This window comes from Bufo gargarizans, chromosome 1, assembly GCF_014858855.1.
Source record: "Bufo gargarizans isolate SCDJY-AF-19 chromosome 1, ASM1485885v1, whole genome shotgun sequence".
Taxonomy (NCBI): Eukaryota; Metazoa; Chordata; class Amphibia; order Anura; family Bufonidae; genus Bufo; species Bufo gargarizans.
The window spans coordinates 480,866,818-480,883,260 of NC_058080.1; the positions used below are offsets into that span (position 1 = coordinate 480,866,818).

At 41.5% G+C, this 16,443-nt stretch overlaps 1 protein-coding gene across 1 annotated transcript in view; it reads right to left on the reverse strand.

The window, feature by feature from the left end:
* NTRK2 (neurotrophic receptor tyrosine kinase 2) overlaps positions 1-16,443 on the reverse strand; it is a 270,802-nt gene that overhangs the window by 24,399 nt on the left and 229,960 nt on the right. The window contains exon 16 of the mRNA XM_044273679.1: positions 11,677-11,911. Within this exon, the coding sequence (XP_044129614.1) occupies positions 11,677-11,911 (235 nt within the window). The remainder of the gene's footprint in view (positions 1-11,676; positions 11,912-16,443) is intronic.

The window sequence follows — 16,443 nt, forward strand, 5'->3', positions numbered from 1 at the left end:
CCTCCTCTGTCAGAAAACCAAAGTGGTTGTCACTGCTAGGGTTGACCACTTCAAATTTGCATATCAAGTGCCATAAATTTAGATGGACATCACTCACAAATGTAGGTACATAGTAACATAGTTTATAAGGCCAATAAAGACATCTGTCCATCCAGTTCGACCTGTTATCCTGCAAGTTGATCCAGAGTAAGGCAAAAAAAACTGTGAGGTAGAAGCCAATTTTTCCCACTTAAGGGGAAAAGAAATTCCTTCCCGACTCCAATCTGGCAATCAAAATAACTCCCTGGATCAACGACCCATCTCTAGTAACTATAAACTGTAATATTATTACACTCCTGAAATACATCCAGGCCCCTCTTGAACTCTTTTAGTGAACTCACAATCACCACCTCCTCAGGCAGAGTTCCATAGTCTCACTGCTCTTAACGTAAAGAATCCTCTTCTATGTTTGTGTACAAACCTTCTTTCCTCCGGATGCAGAGGGTGTCCCCTCGTCACAGTCACAGTCCGGGGGATAAATAGATTATGGGAGAGATCTCTGTACTGACCCCTGATATATTTATATATAGTTATTAGATCTCCCCTCGGTTCCTCTTTTTTCTAAATTGAATAACTCTAATTTTGATGATCTTTCAGGGTACTGTATTCCCCCCATTCCAGTTATTACTTTAGTTGCCCTCCTCTGAACCCTCTCCAGCTCTGCTATGTCTGACTAGTGATTTGTAAAGTGGCAGGACTATGTTCTAATCATGGGCATCTATGCCCCTTTTGGTGAAACCCATTATCTTATTGGCCTTGGCAGCAGCTGCCTGACACTGGTTTCTACAGCTTAGTTTGCTGTTTACTAAAATTCATAGGTCCTTTTCCATGTCAGTGTTACCCAGTGTTTTACCATTTAGTATGTATGGGTGACTTGCATTATTCCTTCCCATGTACATAACCTTACATTTGTCAGTGTTAAACCTCAACTTCCAGTTATATGCCCAAGCCTCCAATACAGATCCCTCTGTAGCAGTATAATGTCCTCTTCCGTGTTAATTACTTTACACAGGTTAGTGTCATCTGCAAAAATTGATATTTTACTGTGCAAGCCTTTTACAAGATCATTAATAAATATATTGAAGAGAATAGGGCCCAATACTGACCCCTGAGGTAACATCTCTTAGAAAACCTTCAAACAGTTTACCCATGACAGATGTTAAACTTACCGGCCTATCGTTTCCGGGCTCTGTTTTTGGACCCTTTTTGAATATTGGCCCCACATTTGCTATGCGCCAATCCTGTGGAACACTGCCTGTCAGTATATAGTCCTTAAAGATCAGAAATAAGGGTCTGGCTATGACATTACTTAATTCTCTTAGGATACGGGGGTGTATGCCATCTGGTCCTGGCGATTTGTCTATATTTAATTAAGACGCTGCTGTACTTCTTCCTGGGTCAGACAGGACACTTTTTTATTTTATTTTACTTTAACATTCTGCATTTCATCAGACAGTTTAGAGGGCCAACACCCTCAGATTTATACTTTTTACCATTTATATAATTGAAGAACATTTTAGGGTTATAAATGTAGTAGATTTAACATTAACACACATACTTTATGAGTCGTGTTATCTAAACTAAATGTGTTAAGCAAGCACCTTCAATTGCTGTTCAATGGCTTTTGTTTCAAGACAACGCATCTGTAGTTTTGCTCTCTTTGGCAATTAATCTCTTGGTCTCTAGTCTGGCTGCTTTTATTAGTTTTTTTTACATATTCTATTTTTTTCCTTCTAGTTTTTCATTTATTGCTTTCTTTACCATTCTATTTATCCACATTGTTTTTTTCTTGCTCCTTAACCTTTTATTCCTATAAGGTATGTACCTCTCACAATTCGATTTTAGGATGCTTTTAAAAATATCAAATTTTGTGGCTGTATTTTTATTTTTGAGGACTTTGGCCGAGTTAGTTAGGCCTATGGCCTCTCTTAGTTGGCTAAATTTTGCTTTTTTGAAGTTTGGTATTTTTGTTCCTCCCTGCAGGCAGGGGTGCACCACCAATGAGGCCAGGTGAGGCGATTGCCTCAGGCAGCACCAGGTAGGGGCAAGAGGGGGGCACCAGAAGAGCCTCTGCATATTCAACTGCATTTCTGTACTCAGGACAACAATACAGTTGAATGCTGCTACAGCAGTGATGTCTATCTGGTCCAACGTTTCCTCTAATAGGCTGTGGTCCTAGTTCCTGTGGCCAGTCAGAGGTCGTTGTAATCATTATCGCGCTGCCTGAGCCAGGCGTTTCAGTTTTCGCCTTAGGCAGCAGAAAGGCTAGAAGCACCCCTGCGTCCTCTTTAATTTAAATTTAGCTTCATGGTACTGATTCAAATAGCTTTTCAGAGACCAGAATACCTGCTATTTCTTACAAGTGCAATTGCAAGTCTATCATTATTTACCTCCATACCAGGTATGAACTGTAAGTCTAGCAGTCCTAGCATAAGCCAGAAGGTCTCTTGTGTGAGACTACTAAAGGAATCGCCAGAATGCCAAAACCTTTTGTTTTTTAAAGAAACATCACATAACCACTGGTCAATCCACACTTAATCTGTTATTTTGCTAACTTGGCATAGACCAGGGGACTCAAGCACAAGGCCCGCGGACTGCATGTTGCTCCTGAGGCTGCCTCTGAAGGGGCGTCAATGTAGGGTGAGCCACGGGAGTCTATGGCTCTAGTCCCCACCCAGCATGACTGACCGCAGATCACTAGGCATGAATCCTATGAGGCAGTAGACATCATCATGACCACTTGTGCCGGATCTCAGGCAGTGCAATGACGTGGTCATGTATGCCTACGTCTGGATGAAGGCTAACATGATTGTGTCATTACACTGCCTGAGACCTGGTGCAGGAGGTCGCAGTGATGTCATCGTGACTGCCAGTGCCAGGATAGCGCATCTCAGGCTGGAAGAGGCCTGTGGCCTCAATCTTAGATGTCGCAGGGAACAGGAGTCAGATGAGTATCTATTTTTTTTATATCTTGGCATTACTGGGGGAGGCATTATTACAGGCTACCAAGTTCAATGGTTTTTATGGTCCCATAGACTTCACTGGGAGTGTCTAAGCAAACACATGGACCAAAGTAGTTCATGTTTTCATTCCATAGTCAGTGGAAAAGCAAGGATTTGTGAATAAACGCATTACACTCAACTGATATGTGTCTAGTCCATGGAGCACACAGACAGGAGACGTCCATCATTCACTGACATCTGATTAAGCCCTAAAAGGTGGTTTCCTGTTTCTCTGTTTAGTGCCTTCCGTTATAGTAAACCTTTTTAAGGAGGTAGAAAAATGTGTAATAAACCGTATACCCAAGGGCACATCACCGTTTATCTTTCCGTTCTTCTGATCCATCAGAAGAAGAGAAAAGAAAAAAAAACAGGATGATATGCAATGCAGTTATGCAGTTATGCATAGGATCTCTCTCTTTTTTTTTACAGGATTCCGTAAAAAAACGGATACTATGCAATCCTATGCATAACTGATGCAACAGGATCCTTTTTTTTACTGGATCCTGTTTTTTTTTCTCTCTTCTTCTGACGGATCAGAAGAACGGAAAGCAAAATGGTGATCTGAACTTTAGGCAAATGGTAGGTGGGGACTTGTAACAGATTTTACACTGTGTTACTGGAACTTCAAATGATGGCTCTGAGTACATTTGTACCTTTGAAAGAAATATCTGCACATTTAAAAGAATCCAAATAAATGTTGAAATAAAATGAAATGAAAGCATAGGCTATGTTGGTAGCTTACGTGCATTAACCCCTTTAAATCAGTTTTACTTTTGTGCTGCAGAGGAGGTTTCCTAGCAACCTCTGAATAGTATCTCTTGTGTTGTTAGCAGATGAAGTGCTTGAGATCTGAATTAATTGGCTCCTAGGCAACAGCTCGGTAGTACAACAGACATGATCCTCAAATATGTGCACAATTCATGGGTTAATACGTAAGAGGCAAGGAATTCAGCTGAATTTCTTGGCCTGTATATTCTCAGGATGGAACACAAAGGCCTGATCATACCTGAGACCCTGATGATGCAAGTTTTTTCTATAAATATGAAAATAAATGTAAAAGCCTTTTGAAATAAATAATGAAGATTTTGGCGCCTCACCATGTACTCACTCCTCCTATATGGCCTCATGCACATGACCGTGTACGTATAGGGTACTTGCAAAAGGTTGGTTTATTGGGGACCCCTAGCCAACGTCGTTACCCCCCGCCCGCCCCAGTAACAACCCTGACTCAATCCCTTTAGGCCTTTTTCACGCGAGATTGACGGATTAGGTCCGGATGCGTTCAGGGTGCGTTCAGTGAAACTCGAAGCAAGTTCAGTCAGTTTTGTCTGCGATTGCGTTCAGTTTTTTCCCGCCAGGGGTGCAATGCGTTTTGATGCGTTTTTCACGCGCGTGATAAAAAACTGAAGGTTTACAAACAACATCTCTTAGCAACCATCAGTGAAAAACGCATTGCATACGCACTTGCTTTCGGATGCAATATGTTTTTCACTGAAGCCCCATTGACTTCTATGGGGCCAGGGCTGCGTGAAAAACGCAGAATATAGAACATGCTGCATTTTTAATGCAACGCAGAACTGATGTGTGAAAAAAATTTCATATACACAGGCTCATTGAAATTAATGGGTCAGGATTCAGTGCGGGTGCAATGCGTTCACGCCACGCATTGCATCTGCGCAGAAAACTTGCTGTTGTGAAAGGGGCCTTAGGATACTAGGAGATGGACCTAGGACTGCCCCGTAGGCAGTACTGAGTTTCCAGCCTAGCTGTGCTACTGCTACTGAGAGGACATGTCTGCTTGCTCCTCAGTAGTGATGAGCAAAGCGAGCTTTGGATCCTAGATCTGTAGTCGCTTCGCTCAAAACTTTGTTTGAATACTGCACGGAGGTTTGTCCCACGTACAGTATTCAAATGTATGAGCAAGTTGAAATGAGTTATCACTGAAGTCTCATGAGATATTGCTGCTGTGAAAGGGAATATTGCCAATGCACCCATCCACACTTTGAGACGGTTTGACCAGCTGTATCTTACTTCTGTGCCTCTAATCCTGGGAGTTACAGAACCTGTACCAAAAACCTCAATTGTACGCTTTAGGTTCTGCTGAGAGAAAGACTTTAGAAAGACAGAGAGAAGTACCTCAACCCCCATCATTACTGCTCTCTATCCTTACATTGCTCTTGGGAAAGAACTGCCCTGTGAACTGCTGTTGGGATGGTGCCTTGATACCGTTAGATGAACTACTACTCCTATTCTGAACTTTAGTAAGGACAGATCTATTTATTTGCCCCAACTGGCCTGGTCACTGACTCCAACGCCATTCCATGCATCTACACTCCTGCCTAGCACACTGTCAGAAGACTGTCAGAAGGGCATCAAAATTACCATCAGGCAGGAGCCTCAATATCAGAGTGTGCCTCAAGGGAGGAAAAGCATTGACATGCAATGGAGGGGGGTTGTCAGCTAAGGATTGCCACTTTAATCTGTGTGTCAGAAGCTTCTACCACTCCCATCCTCCACGACAGCTCCTCCTGGGCTGTCGTTGCATATGTCAGTCTGCAAACAACAGATTGACAAACTACGGATACTGTCCGTGCACGTACCGCATTTTTCTCACTCCCATCAATGGAAAGGGCCATTCTTGTCTGCTATAGGGACCAGACTAGGACACGTTGTATAACTTGTGGAACAGCCACACGGATCAGCAAAACAATATGGATGTGTGCATGACCCCTTAAAAAAGAATTATTCAGTGCACTATGGGCAGAAATATGTAGGGCACATGGATGAAAAATATGGCATGGTATACTTTTTTTCCTAGTAAACATTTGGTGAACTAAAAAATGCACAGATTAACTTAAGTCAAAATGGCGTCATTATATTTTAAGATCTCTGCAACAGAGGGAAAACCTGATTTCTGTTCTCCAATAAATTTTGCCTGCTCGTCTCCTGCTCATTTGTTGTATTTGTAACCTAGGAAACTTGAACGTGAACTCTGAGAAAAATTGCTGAGAAGCCATTAATCACTACATGCAATATATATATATATATATATATATATATATATATATAGCTACAAGTATAGATGAGCAAATCGAAGTTGACGAAGTGGAATTTGATTTGAATTTCAAGAAAAATTCAATTTGCACTGAATCCGAATTTTCTCATGCTTAGTGGTAACGAATCGCATAAAAAAAAAAAATTGCTGCTGAACGTGTTTGGACATGGAGCCAGGAACTCTGGGACCGAGGGATCGCCCACAATGCCATGCATGCAGCCAATCAGCAGCCAGCCAGCCCTGTGATGTCACAGCCCTACAAATAGCCTCAGCCATCTTGGATTCAGCCATTTTCCAGTGTACTTAGTGTAGGGAGAGAAGTCAGCAGGCGCTAGGGACAGTGCTAGAAAAGACTTTAAAACTTTTATTTTGCTGTATAGAAGTTCTGGGAAAGGATAGGGAGGAAACATTCCACAGTACTGAAGCAGAACAGGGTTCAGGAGGGGAGGTTACAGCCTGGGTAATAGGAACAATCCTATTACACCTTGCTGCACTGACTGGGGATCCAAATTGCCGTTATACAGCTCTGTAATTCCAGCAAACCGTTCCTGTTATTGGTGTGCAAGTGCTGTTTGATACAGCCATTAACAGGGTTTATTACAAGGAAATATTTCTACATCTTATTTGCCCTTGTGTGGTGCAGTTATATGTTCTAAAGCATTTTTTGGCTTGTATTAGTGGGGAAAAAAGGGCTTATTAGCTGTTGTGTGGTGGAGTGTGAAAATTAAAGCCCTTTTTGGCATGTATTAATGGCAAACAAATCTATATTTGCCATTCAGCGGTGCAGTTATATGTTCTAAAGCCCTTTTTGGTGTGTATTAGTGGCACAAAAAACAAGCATTTGCTGTTGTGTGGGGAAGTGAGAAAATTACAGCCCTTTTTGGCGTGTATTAGTGGCAAAAAATATATATTATTTGCCGTTCAACGGTGCAGTTATATGTTCTAAAGCCTTTTGTGGAGTTTATAAGTGGAAAAAAATAAAGGCCCATTTGCCGTTCATCGGTGCAGTTATATGTTCTAAAGCCCTTTTTGGTGTGTATTAGTGGCACAAAAAACAAGTATTTGCTGTTGTGTGGGGAAGTGAGAAATTTTGAGCCCTTTTTGGCGTGTATTAGTGGCAAAGATATATATTTTTGCCGTTCAGTGGTGCAGTTATATGTTCTCACGCACTTTCTTGCGTGAATTAGTGGCAAAAAAATATATATTTGCCGTTCTGCAGTGCAGTTCTATGTTCTAAAGCCTTTTGTGGCATGTATAAGTGGAAAAAAGTAAGGGCCTATTTGCCGTTCAGCAGTGAAGTTATATGTTCTAAAACCCTTTTTGGCATGTATTAGTGGCACAATTTTTTTTTTGCCGCTGTGTGGTGAAGTGAGAAGTTTAGAGCCCTTTTTGGTGTGAATTAGTGGCACAAAAAAAGTATTTGCCGTTGTGTGGTGACGTGAGAAAATTTCAGCCCTTTTTGGAGTGTATTAGTGGCAATAAAATATATTATTTGCCGTTCAGCTGTGTAGTTATATGTTCTAAAGCCTTTTGTGGGGTGTATAAGTGGAAAAAAGTAAGGGCCTATTTGCCGTTCAGCTGTAAAGTTATATGTTCTAAAGCCCTTTTTGGCGTGTATTGGTGGCAAAAAAATATATATTTGCCGTTCAGCGGCGCAGTTATATGTTTTAAAGCACTTTTTTGCGTGTATTAGTGCCACAAAAAATATATTTGCCGTTGTGTGGTAAAGTGATGCTGGTAAATCTAGCTCGTCAGGGGACTGCAGACATGGTGCCTATCTCACGGCCACATGAGCCCTGTGGGGGCTGAATCGGAGGAGGAGGACATTAGGAGCACAAGCAATGTGTAGAAAAATGGGTGGTTTTTCTACACAGATGACAGGAGAGGAGGAGCAGGAGCAGCCAAAGGAGCTACAGGGCAATGAGGAAGACAAGGCAGAGGCCCCAGACACACCGTGGCAGTATGCAGTGGAGATGGAGGCAGGGAGTCCCTCCAAGTCACTTGCACAAATGGCCCGATGCATGCTCACCTGCTTGCGTAGTGACGGGAGGGATGACTTCTGGCTCTCCACCTTGTTGGACCCTCGCTACCAGTCCAAAATGGGGGCCTTTTTTACACCCGCTGAGAGGGAGGACAAACTGAACTACTATAGAGACATCCTATGTCGTCCGCTGCCTATCTGCACCATTGTTTATCCTCTTGCAGGTATGACCGGGGGGCCCTCTGCGCTCATGTTTCTCTGCCATGGCTGCTGTGGCAGTGTGGGGGGGTAGGAGCAGTTCCACCTCCATGAGCAGCAACATGAGTCTAGAGTCGCTGATGAGCAGCTTTCTCCACACTATGTCACCTTGCCACTCTATGGTCTCCTGATGCTGATGCCACCTTCATACTATGTCACCTTGCCACTCTGTGGTCTCCTGATGCTGCCACCACCTCCACACTATGTCACCTTGCCATTCTGTGGTCTCCTGATGCTGCTGCTACCTCAACACTATGTCACCTTGCCACTCTGTGGCCTCCTGATGCTGCTGCTACCTCCACACTGTCATTGTGCCACCCTGTGGCCTCCTCCTGATGCTGCTGCCGCCACCTAAATACTTTGTCATTGTGCCACTCTGTGGTCTCCTGATGCTGCTGCCACCTCCACACTGTCATTGTGCCACCCTGTGGCCTCCTCCTGATCCTGCTGCTGCCACCTCCGCAATCTGCCATTGTGCTACTCTGTGGTCTCCTCATGCTGCTGCTGCTGCCACCTCCACGCTGTCATTGTGCTGCCCTGTGGCCTCCTCCTGATGCTACTGCTGCCGCCACCTCCAAACTCTGTCATTGTGCCACTCTGTGGCCTCCTCATGCTGCTGCCACCTCCACACTGTCATTGTAACACCCTATGGCCTCCTCCTGATGCTGCTGCTGATGCCACCTCCACACTCTGTCATTGTGCCACTCTGTGGCCTCCTCATGCTGCTGTCACCTCCACACTGTCATTGTGCCACTCTATGGTCTCCTCATGCTGCTTCCACCTCACCACTATGTCATAGGGCCACTCTGTGGACTTCTCATTCTGTTCCCAGCCTCCCCACTTCATGACTGGGCCACTAATTTACCTTTCGGCCTTGCTGACATCATCATTTATTTGACCCTTCTTCTGATCTGTCAGAAGGAAGGAAAAATTAGACTGCACAACGGATCCTGTCTATGTAACAGCTGTAAGGCCTGCATTACATGGTCCCTATTTTGCATCAGAATTTGCTTATGATTTGGTAGCCAAAAGCAGTAGTGGGTACAAAACACAGAAGAGCCCCGTAACTGCCCAAATAAGTGAGGTGTGCAGTGATTCTAAGAGCGACGCCTGTCATCTGCATGTCATACGGACTCACAGTATTGTTTCACTACCACAGCAGACTCCCTATGCGTGTTTCTGCAAGGCACAGTTTTCAACACCACTATAAAGGCTCTCTGCAGCCATGAAATAGTCCTTTCTTAACGCGGTTCGCCAAAAATAAGTTCGGATCGAAACTAATTTTTTCCCAAAATTCGGCGAAACGGCCAAATAAAATTTTGGGGAAATTCTCTCATCTCTAGCTACAAGATTTTAACTAATTAGTGCTTATCAGTACAGAACATGTTATTAATGCATACGAATGATGATCTGTATGTACAGTATATTATGATATATCCTTATCTTATTCCTGCAGACTAAACATAAAACTGCAGTGAATTTCTTCTTTTATTATCATTTCCTTAAAATCATGTATTTAAAGGGAACCTGTCACTGGGATTTTGTGTATAGAGCTGAGAACATGGGTTGCTAGATGGCCGCTAGCACATCCGCAATACCCAGTCCCCATAGCTCTGTGTGCTTTTATTGTGTAAAAAAAACGATTTTATACATATGCAAATTAACCTGAGATGAGTCCTGTATGTGAGATGAGTCAGGGACAGGACTCATCTCAGGTTAATTTGCATATGTATCAAATAATTTTTTTAACTCAATCAAAGCACACAGAGCTATGGGGACTGGATATTGCGGATGTGCTAGCGGCCATCTAGGAACCCATGGCCTCAGCTCTATACACAAAATCCTGGTGACAGGTTCCCTTTAAGGAGCACCTGTATTAAACCGGATGCTCATACAGTAATATTGTAAGGATGACAGTCAACGCTAATAGTGTATTTTGATGATGATTTCTGAGAAAACACACAGGGGAAGATTTATCAAAGCTGGTGGAAAGGAAAACTGGCTTAGCTGCCCATAGCAACCAATCAGATTCCACCTATCATTTTCCAAGGGAGCTCTGTGAAATGAAAAGTGGAATCTGATTGGTTGCTATGGGCAATTAAGCCAGTTTTCCTTTTTCACCAGTTTTGATAAATCTCTCCCACAGTGTTAGACTGAATTCACAAGTCCATATTCCAGAGTCTGTGTGTGTCCTGGACTGACCATGGGTTAAACGACTCAAATTCACTGAATTAAACCCATGGTTGGTACAGGACACATGTGTGAACAAGTTCCAGTTCAAGCCTCAGGGAGTTACACTGTGTGCAGCTTGGATGTGATCGGTCCTAGTGTCATAAAACACTGAGCGACAGGTTTTCCATTAGGCCCAAGCCTAAGGATGGCCCAGTAAGAAAGGGCTACAGCTTTCAGGGTGCAGTGGTTTCCACTAACTGCTTATGTACAGTACATGTATTGCAGCTTTGTGTTGTAGGGCCGATTGAAAAATACTAAAGCTAACTTCTGTGGAGGCTCAGTTTGGAGCCTTCATTGCAGATCCTGTCATATTTGTAACAGCGCAAGATGGGGCTCGACGGATGACATTATATGTCAGTAGACTCCGTTGGGTGCCATTGGTGTCCGTCATGTAAAGAACTCAGCCCTCTGCTATTTTCAGTTTTCCTATAATGGAACAGAAAATGCAGATGTATGGTTCTCCTCCCTAGAAGCAATGCTATTAGGGGGAAATAACTACATAGTACAGCATCCAATCAAACATGTCACCAGTTTTTTTTTTACTCTGAGGTGCACAAAGGTATAGTATGAGCTGACAGACTTCTACGGGCGCTGTATTACAGATGTAATTCAGCACATATCCATGTATTAAAGACTAAGTTATAGCCATAATTATTTCTCTATATGTGTTGTACATCTCACCTTTTAGTAATATCGAGGGTCATTTATCAAACTGGTTTAAAGTAGAACTGGCTTAGTTGCCAATAGCAACCAATCAGATTCCTCCTTTCATTTTCCAGAGGAGCTGTTCAAAATGAAAGATGGAATCTGATTGGCTGTTATGGGCAACTAAGCCAATTCTACTTTACACCAGTTTGATAGTGCCTTGAAATAATGTCTTTGTAATAGCTTTTATGTTAGCGCTATTGTTATGTAAATGTAAGACTATCACAAATGATGTAATGCTGTTTTTCAAATGCTGCCAGTTCTCAAAGTATGTTATGATCTCATCCGTGTTCCCTTTCCATGCATGCATCTCATTACAATCATCCCCATGAAGCAATTAATGTGGACATGAAAGATGTTGCTTAATCCCATTATTATTAAAATGACTGTGACAATCATCTTACCCTGTAGTAATCAGTGCTATAGACATCTCGAGACATTCCAAAATCTCCGATCTTCACTAAGAGGTTTTCTCCCACCAAACAGTTCCTTGTGGCCAGATCTCGGTGGACAAAGTGCTGAGAGGCCAGGTAAACCATACCTGCTGCAATCTGCTGAGCTATATAAAGCATCTGGGATTGAGTGAGCTCTGCAAGACGGTTTCCTTCTGCCATAAGAACAGCATCTGGTCCATGGGACCTGAAAGTAGAGAAACAATGAGTTCATAAAAAATACAACACGTGTCTAGACCCTTGTATAGCTTTGCAACACCGCATATAGGAAGATAATTCTAAATATTAAATATTTCAGGAATGCTAACTTAAAGTGAATCTGTCAGCAGTTTTTACCATGCTGAACTGCTGACAGGAGTAGGTAGGACCTGGGAAAATGGGAACAAACATACATCTTTAAGAATTTTTGGTGATTTCTTTACTTATTTTCTGCATGATTGTAGGTACTTTTTAGATAAAGATAATGAAAAGAAACATTTTTAAAAAAATCACTAAAAATTCATAAAAATATGATTTGAACAATAGGTCATTTACTGATGTCATATGCCCTTTAAATGCACTGGAGGTATAATATTTGCTGATTCTTTTCTTATTACAGCATATCTTTACAGCAGTCAGAGCACTCATTTTCTGGCTGCTGACAGACACCACTAGGAGGTGTTTAGGGGTTAGTGCATACTGTTTTTTTTTTACTGAATTCAAACTTGTTTAATGCCTCCTAGTGATAGCTATGTGCAGCCAGAATTTTATCTTATAGAGATGAGCAAAATTCATTTCAGTCAACTTGGTCGAATTGTCCGTCAGATTCTATTCAGTCTGAATAAATTCAACCTTAATTGAAAGTGCCACAATTGCCCTGAAGAGGTTGTGTATGACACTCTGGGACTCCTAGGACTGTATCCAACACCTTTAAAGCTCTTTAGCGCCAAGACAGTATTAATAATGTCAAAGCGACATATATGGCTATATACAGCCTGTTGAAAAACAGACTGCACTGATTTATTTATTTTTATTAAGAAATTATCCCTTTTTGGTGGCAGAGGCCTTCTCTTTCTTTTGATCTGTAAAATGGTGACCACCCTTTTGAGCAATTTGTGTGGGGTGAATCAAAAAAGTTTCAGATTTGCTTACATTGGAATATTTTGGGGAAATTCATAACCAATTTGATTTGTGTATCTATGACCTTGTTGCCCAAAAATAATCAGCTCTGCTACATTCGTCTTTTTACAATATTTATTCTGTAGTAATATCTTTCATGTGAATACGATGAAAATTATTTCTCACTGTCTTAAATAAACACTGTCTCCAAGATACAGAAAACAGATAGTTAGGTGCATCAAACATAAATCATATCACATAGTCAAAGCTAAACAGGTCATAAAGTAGAGATGTGACAACTATAAGATTAATGGTAGCTAGCCTAGCCGTAATGTGTAATAATTCATAATGGATACAACTTTAAATCAAATCACAACCAAATATCAATTTTTGTTGGCCCCAAAAAGACACACATTTGGCAAAAAAAAAGTATCTTCTATAAATTTACTATTGTGTATATCTAATACCAGCACATTTTCTCCTAAATAATGGTTTATGTGTATAACTGGCCTGACCTGATATACATGTACATGGCTTCATTCAAGTCAAAATTAATAACCACCTTTGTGAATAAAGTGCTAACAGATTGTGCTGTGATTTGCAATCAAAGTAGGCAGCATGCATTTAAAATGACAAACAGTGGAAATAAAAGCAATGACCCTGCCCTTAAACGCTTACAAATGAACTGCTTGCTGACAAAGGAAAGCTCTACTTGTCTTGAGTGGCAGGCAGTAGCTGCATCATGGATAGTGTTGAGCGCGAATATTCGAATTGGGAATTTTAATCATGAATATCACCACTTCGAGAATTATTCAGAAATATTCAGAACATAGTGCAATATATTAGTATTCGTGGATAGTGTTGAATATTCTAATCGCAAATTTATTGCAAAAATATTACATTGCCGATTTTCGCAATCAAGTAAACAATGACTTGAGATCACAAATTCGCATATTTATGACGAATATTCGGCCAAAAATGCACAAAATATTGCAAATTTGAATATTGTCTATGCCGCTCATCACTAATTATGGAGAGCATACATTGGGTACTGAGACTATGCCCACCTGATCAGAAGCAGGCCAACCTCTATAGCCGCAACACTGCAGTAATAGAGATCACAGATTCTTCCAATGCCCGCCTTTTAACATTTTGTATGCCAAGAAAACTGCTGTGGGGGCAACCACAGTGGCCTACGAAAGGCAGAGGAACTCTCGTAGAAAAAAATGGGGCCTGCACCTACTGTATATATAGACAGATCAGATAAGGCTAGAATGTGATAGCTTGCATTCTCCTGGGCCCCATCCAAGTAGCATGGGCCGCTGTTATATAGTATGTACATCAAGAGCAGATCAATGTGAACTCTCATCTATAGGTTACTTAAAAATGGCTTTCTACCCCCATTTAGAATCTGTTGCAAAGTGTGGGCAGAAATAGAAGATAATCTACTATGTTAAATAAAGCAGATGGATCCACAAGATTCAGGAAACTAGACCCTGAGACTTGGATTCTTTAAGATCGGCATTGTGTACACCAGCCTTAATCTGTCCTGCTCTGCCATGACATAAGCACACCAGGGCACACCAGGCTGCCCATGCTCCAGAGCTGAGGTCTACTCCAGCAGAAGACGGAGTAGATTTCAGGTGTTGAAAATTGCTAATTTTGTCACAAACCGGGACTTGGTGACTTTTCTATGCCCGGTGTAGTACCGTATCTTCATAAATCTCCCTCCAAGTGCTTAAGATTTTAAGAGAAAATGCAAGGTCATTGAGGGCAATGGACATAGACAATAGGTTGGGTAGTCTTCATGTGGATGGTGCAAACCAGATCTCATATAAAAAAGAAGGTAAAATTCCAGATCAAAGTCCCAATTGTGGGATTACAAATCCAGGGGCATAGAAATAATTATCTTGGCATACGACCCAAAACGTGGTTTGGGTCAACTGCTTACTATTGAATATTCATATAAAAAATAACATCCTTTTTAGTTTATTCAGTCTCCATTTCTTATCGCAGCATCCTTCCTTTGGACATAAAATCAAGATCTCCCACAGAGTGCAGATGTAAAAGCCACAATAATTTCAACTGTGCTTCCTATACTCCCCCGAATCATTCTCCCTACAGTGAACTCTTTGCTCATACACTGTCTGACCTTCAACATGTGGTCTGGTGTCTGAAACATGAAGCTATGCTGCAGGAAATGCTGCTGTTAAAATTCATTCAGGTCCCGAATACATTTCCCTAAGACAACCTCTAGGGGCGCTAGAGGTCAGCAGTTTGTCTGCCTGCAAGTTATTTTCAGCAGCAGTTATCTGCATTCAGCAATTAACAGACAGTGAAAAGAAAGCATCAGATCTATGTTTGGCTTATTCTTTTCACCTTGTTTACAGAAATTGAAAATTTCTTTTTCTTCATTTTTTTAAAATTATTCTTGCAGAGGCATTTTTTAGCCGAAGGGCATGATGGGTGAGAAGATTCAGTTTACATGTATAAATTGAATGATTTGGGCTGAGTGTTAGATTTTAGAAGTAAACCTGTATACAGTACAGTGTTAAAAAAAAAAGAAATAAGCCTTCTAATGTATGGTTTCACTGGTATCAATAAAACATTTTGCTTCATATCCAGACATGTTAAGTGTGTAGTTCAGCCCTTGCAACAGGAATGCTAATGGTGACCTTGCATGGTATGCTTCTCTCTGGATTCCGTATCTTTGCCATCAGAATCTGGTATCATGACACAAAGAAAGAAAGCAAAGGGGGTAAAGGGCTTCTCTAGGCCTGGCAAAAGCTCTTTTTTGCTAATGCATTCCTGCCTTATCTTCATTCTGGGAAGGACAACTATACCTTGTATCAGGGCTCAACTGCAGACACACAGGGGATAGATAGATAGATAGATAGACTGACCAAAAATATAAACGCAACACTTTCGGTTTTTCTCCCATTTTGCATGAGCTGAACTCAAAGATCTGAAACATTTTCTACATACACAAAAGACCCATTACTCTCAAATATTGTTCACAAATCTGTCTAAATCTGTGTTAGTGAGCACTTCTCCTTTGCCGAGATAATCCATCCCACCTCACAGGTGTGGCATATCAAGGTGCTGATTAGACAGCATGAATATTGCACAGGTGTGCCTTAGACTGCCCACAATAAAAAACCACTCTGAAATGTGCACCGTTTTGCCTTACTGGGAGGGGGCAGAAAACCAGTCAGTTCCTGGTGTGGCCACCATTTGCCTCACTCAGTGCAACACATCTCCATCGCATAGAGTTGATCAGGTTGTTGATTGTGGCCTGTGTGATTAGGACAGGTTTTGTGTGCACTAATAGGATGGCGGACATTTTATTTCTCCTGATGATTGCTTCCTAGACAAAACTAATGAAAGGTATTTGGGAATATATTTATAACAAAGTAATATTTAAGTTTTTTAATTTTGTTAATTCCCGGAGAACCCCTTTAACTCTCACCCACTACTGCTGCTATTGTGTTCTTCTGTGGGTTTTTCCTCCCCGAATTTACTTACTTTACATACTTATTTACTTTACTCACTTGCGCTAACATATTCTGCAGCGTTTTACAGTACATACATTATTACTGCTTGCTGTCCTCAGTGGGCTTC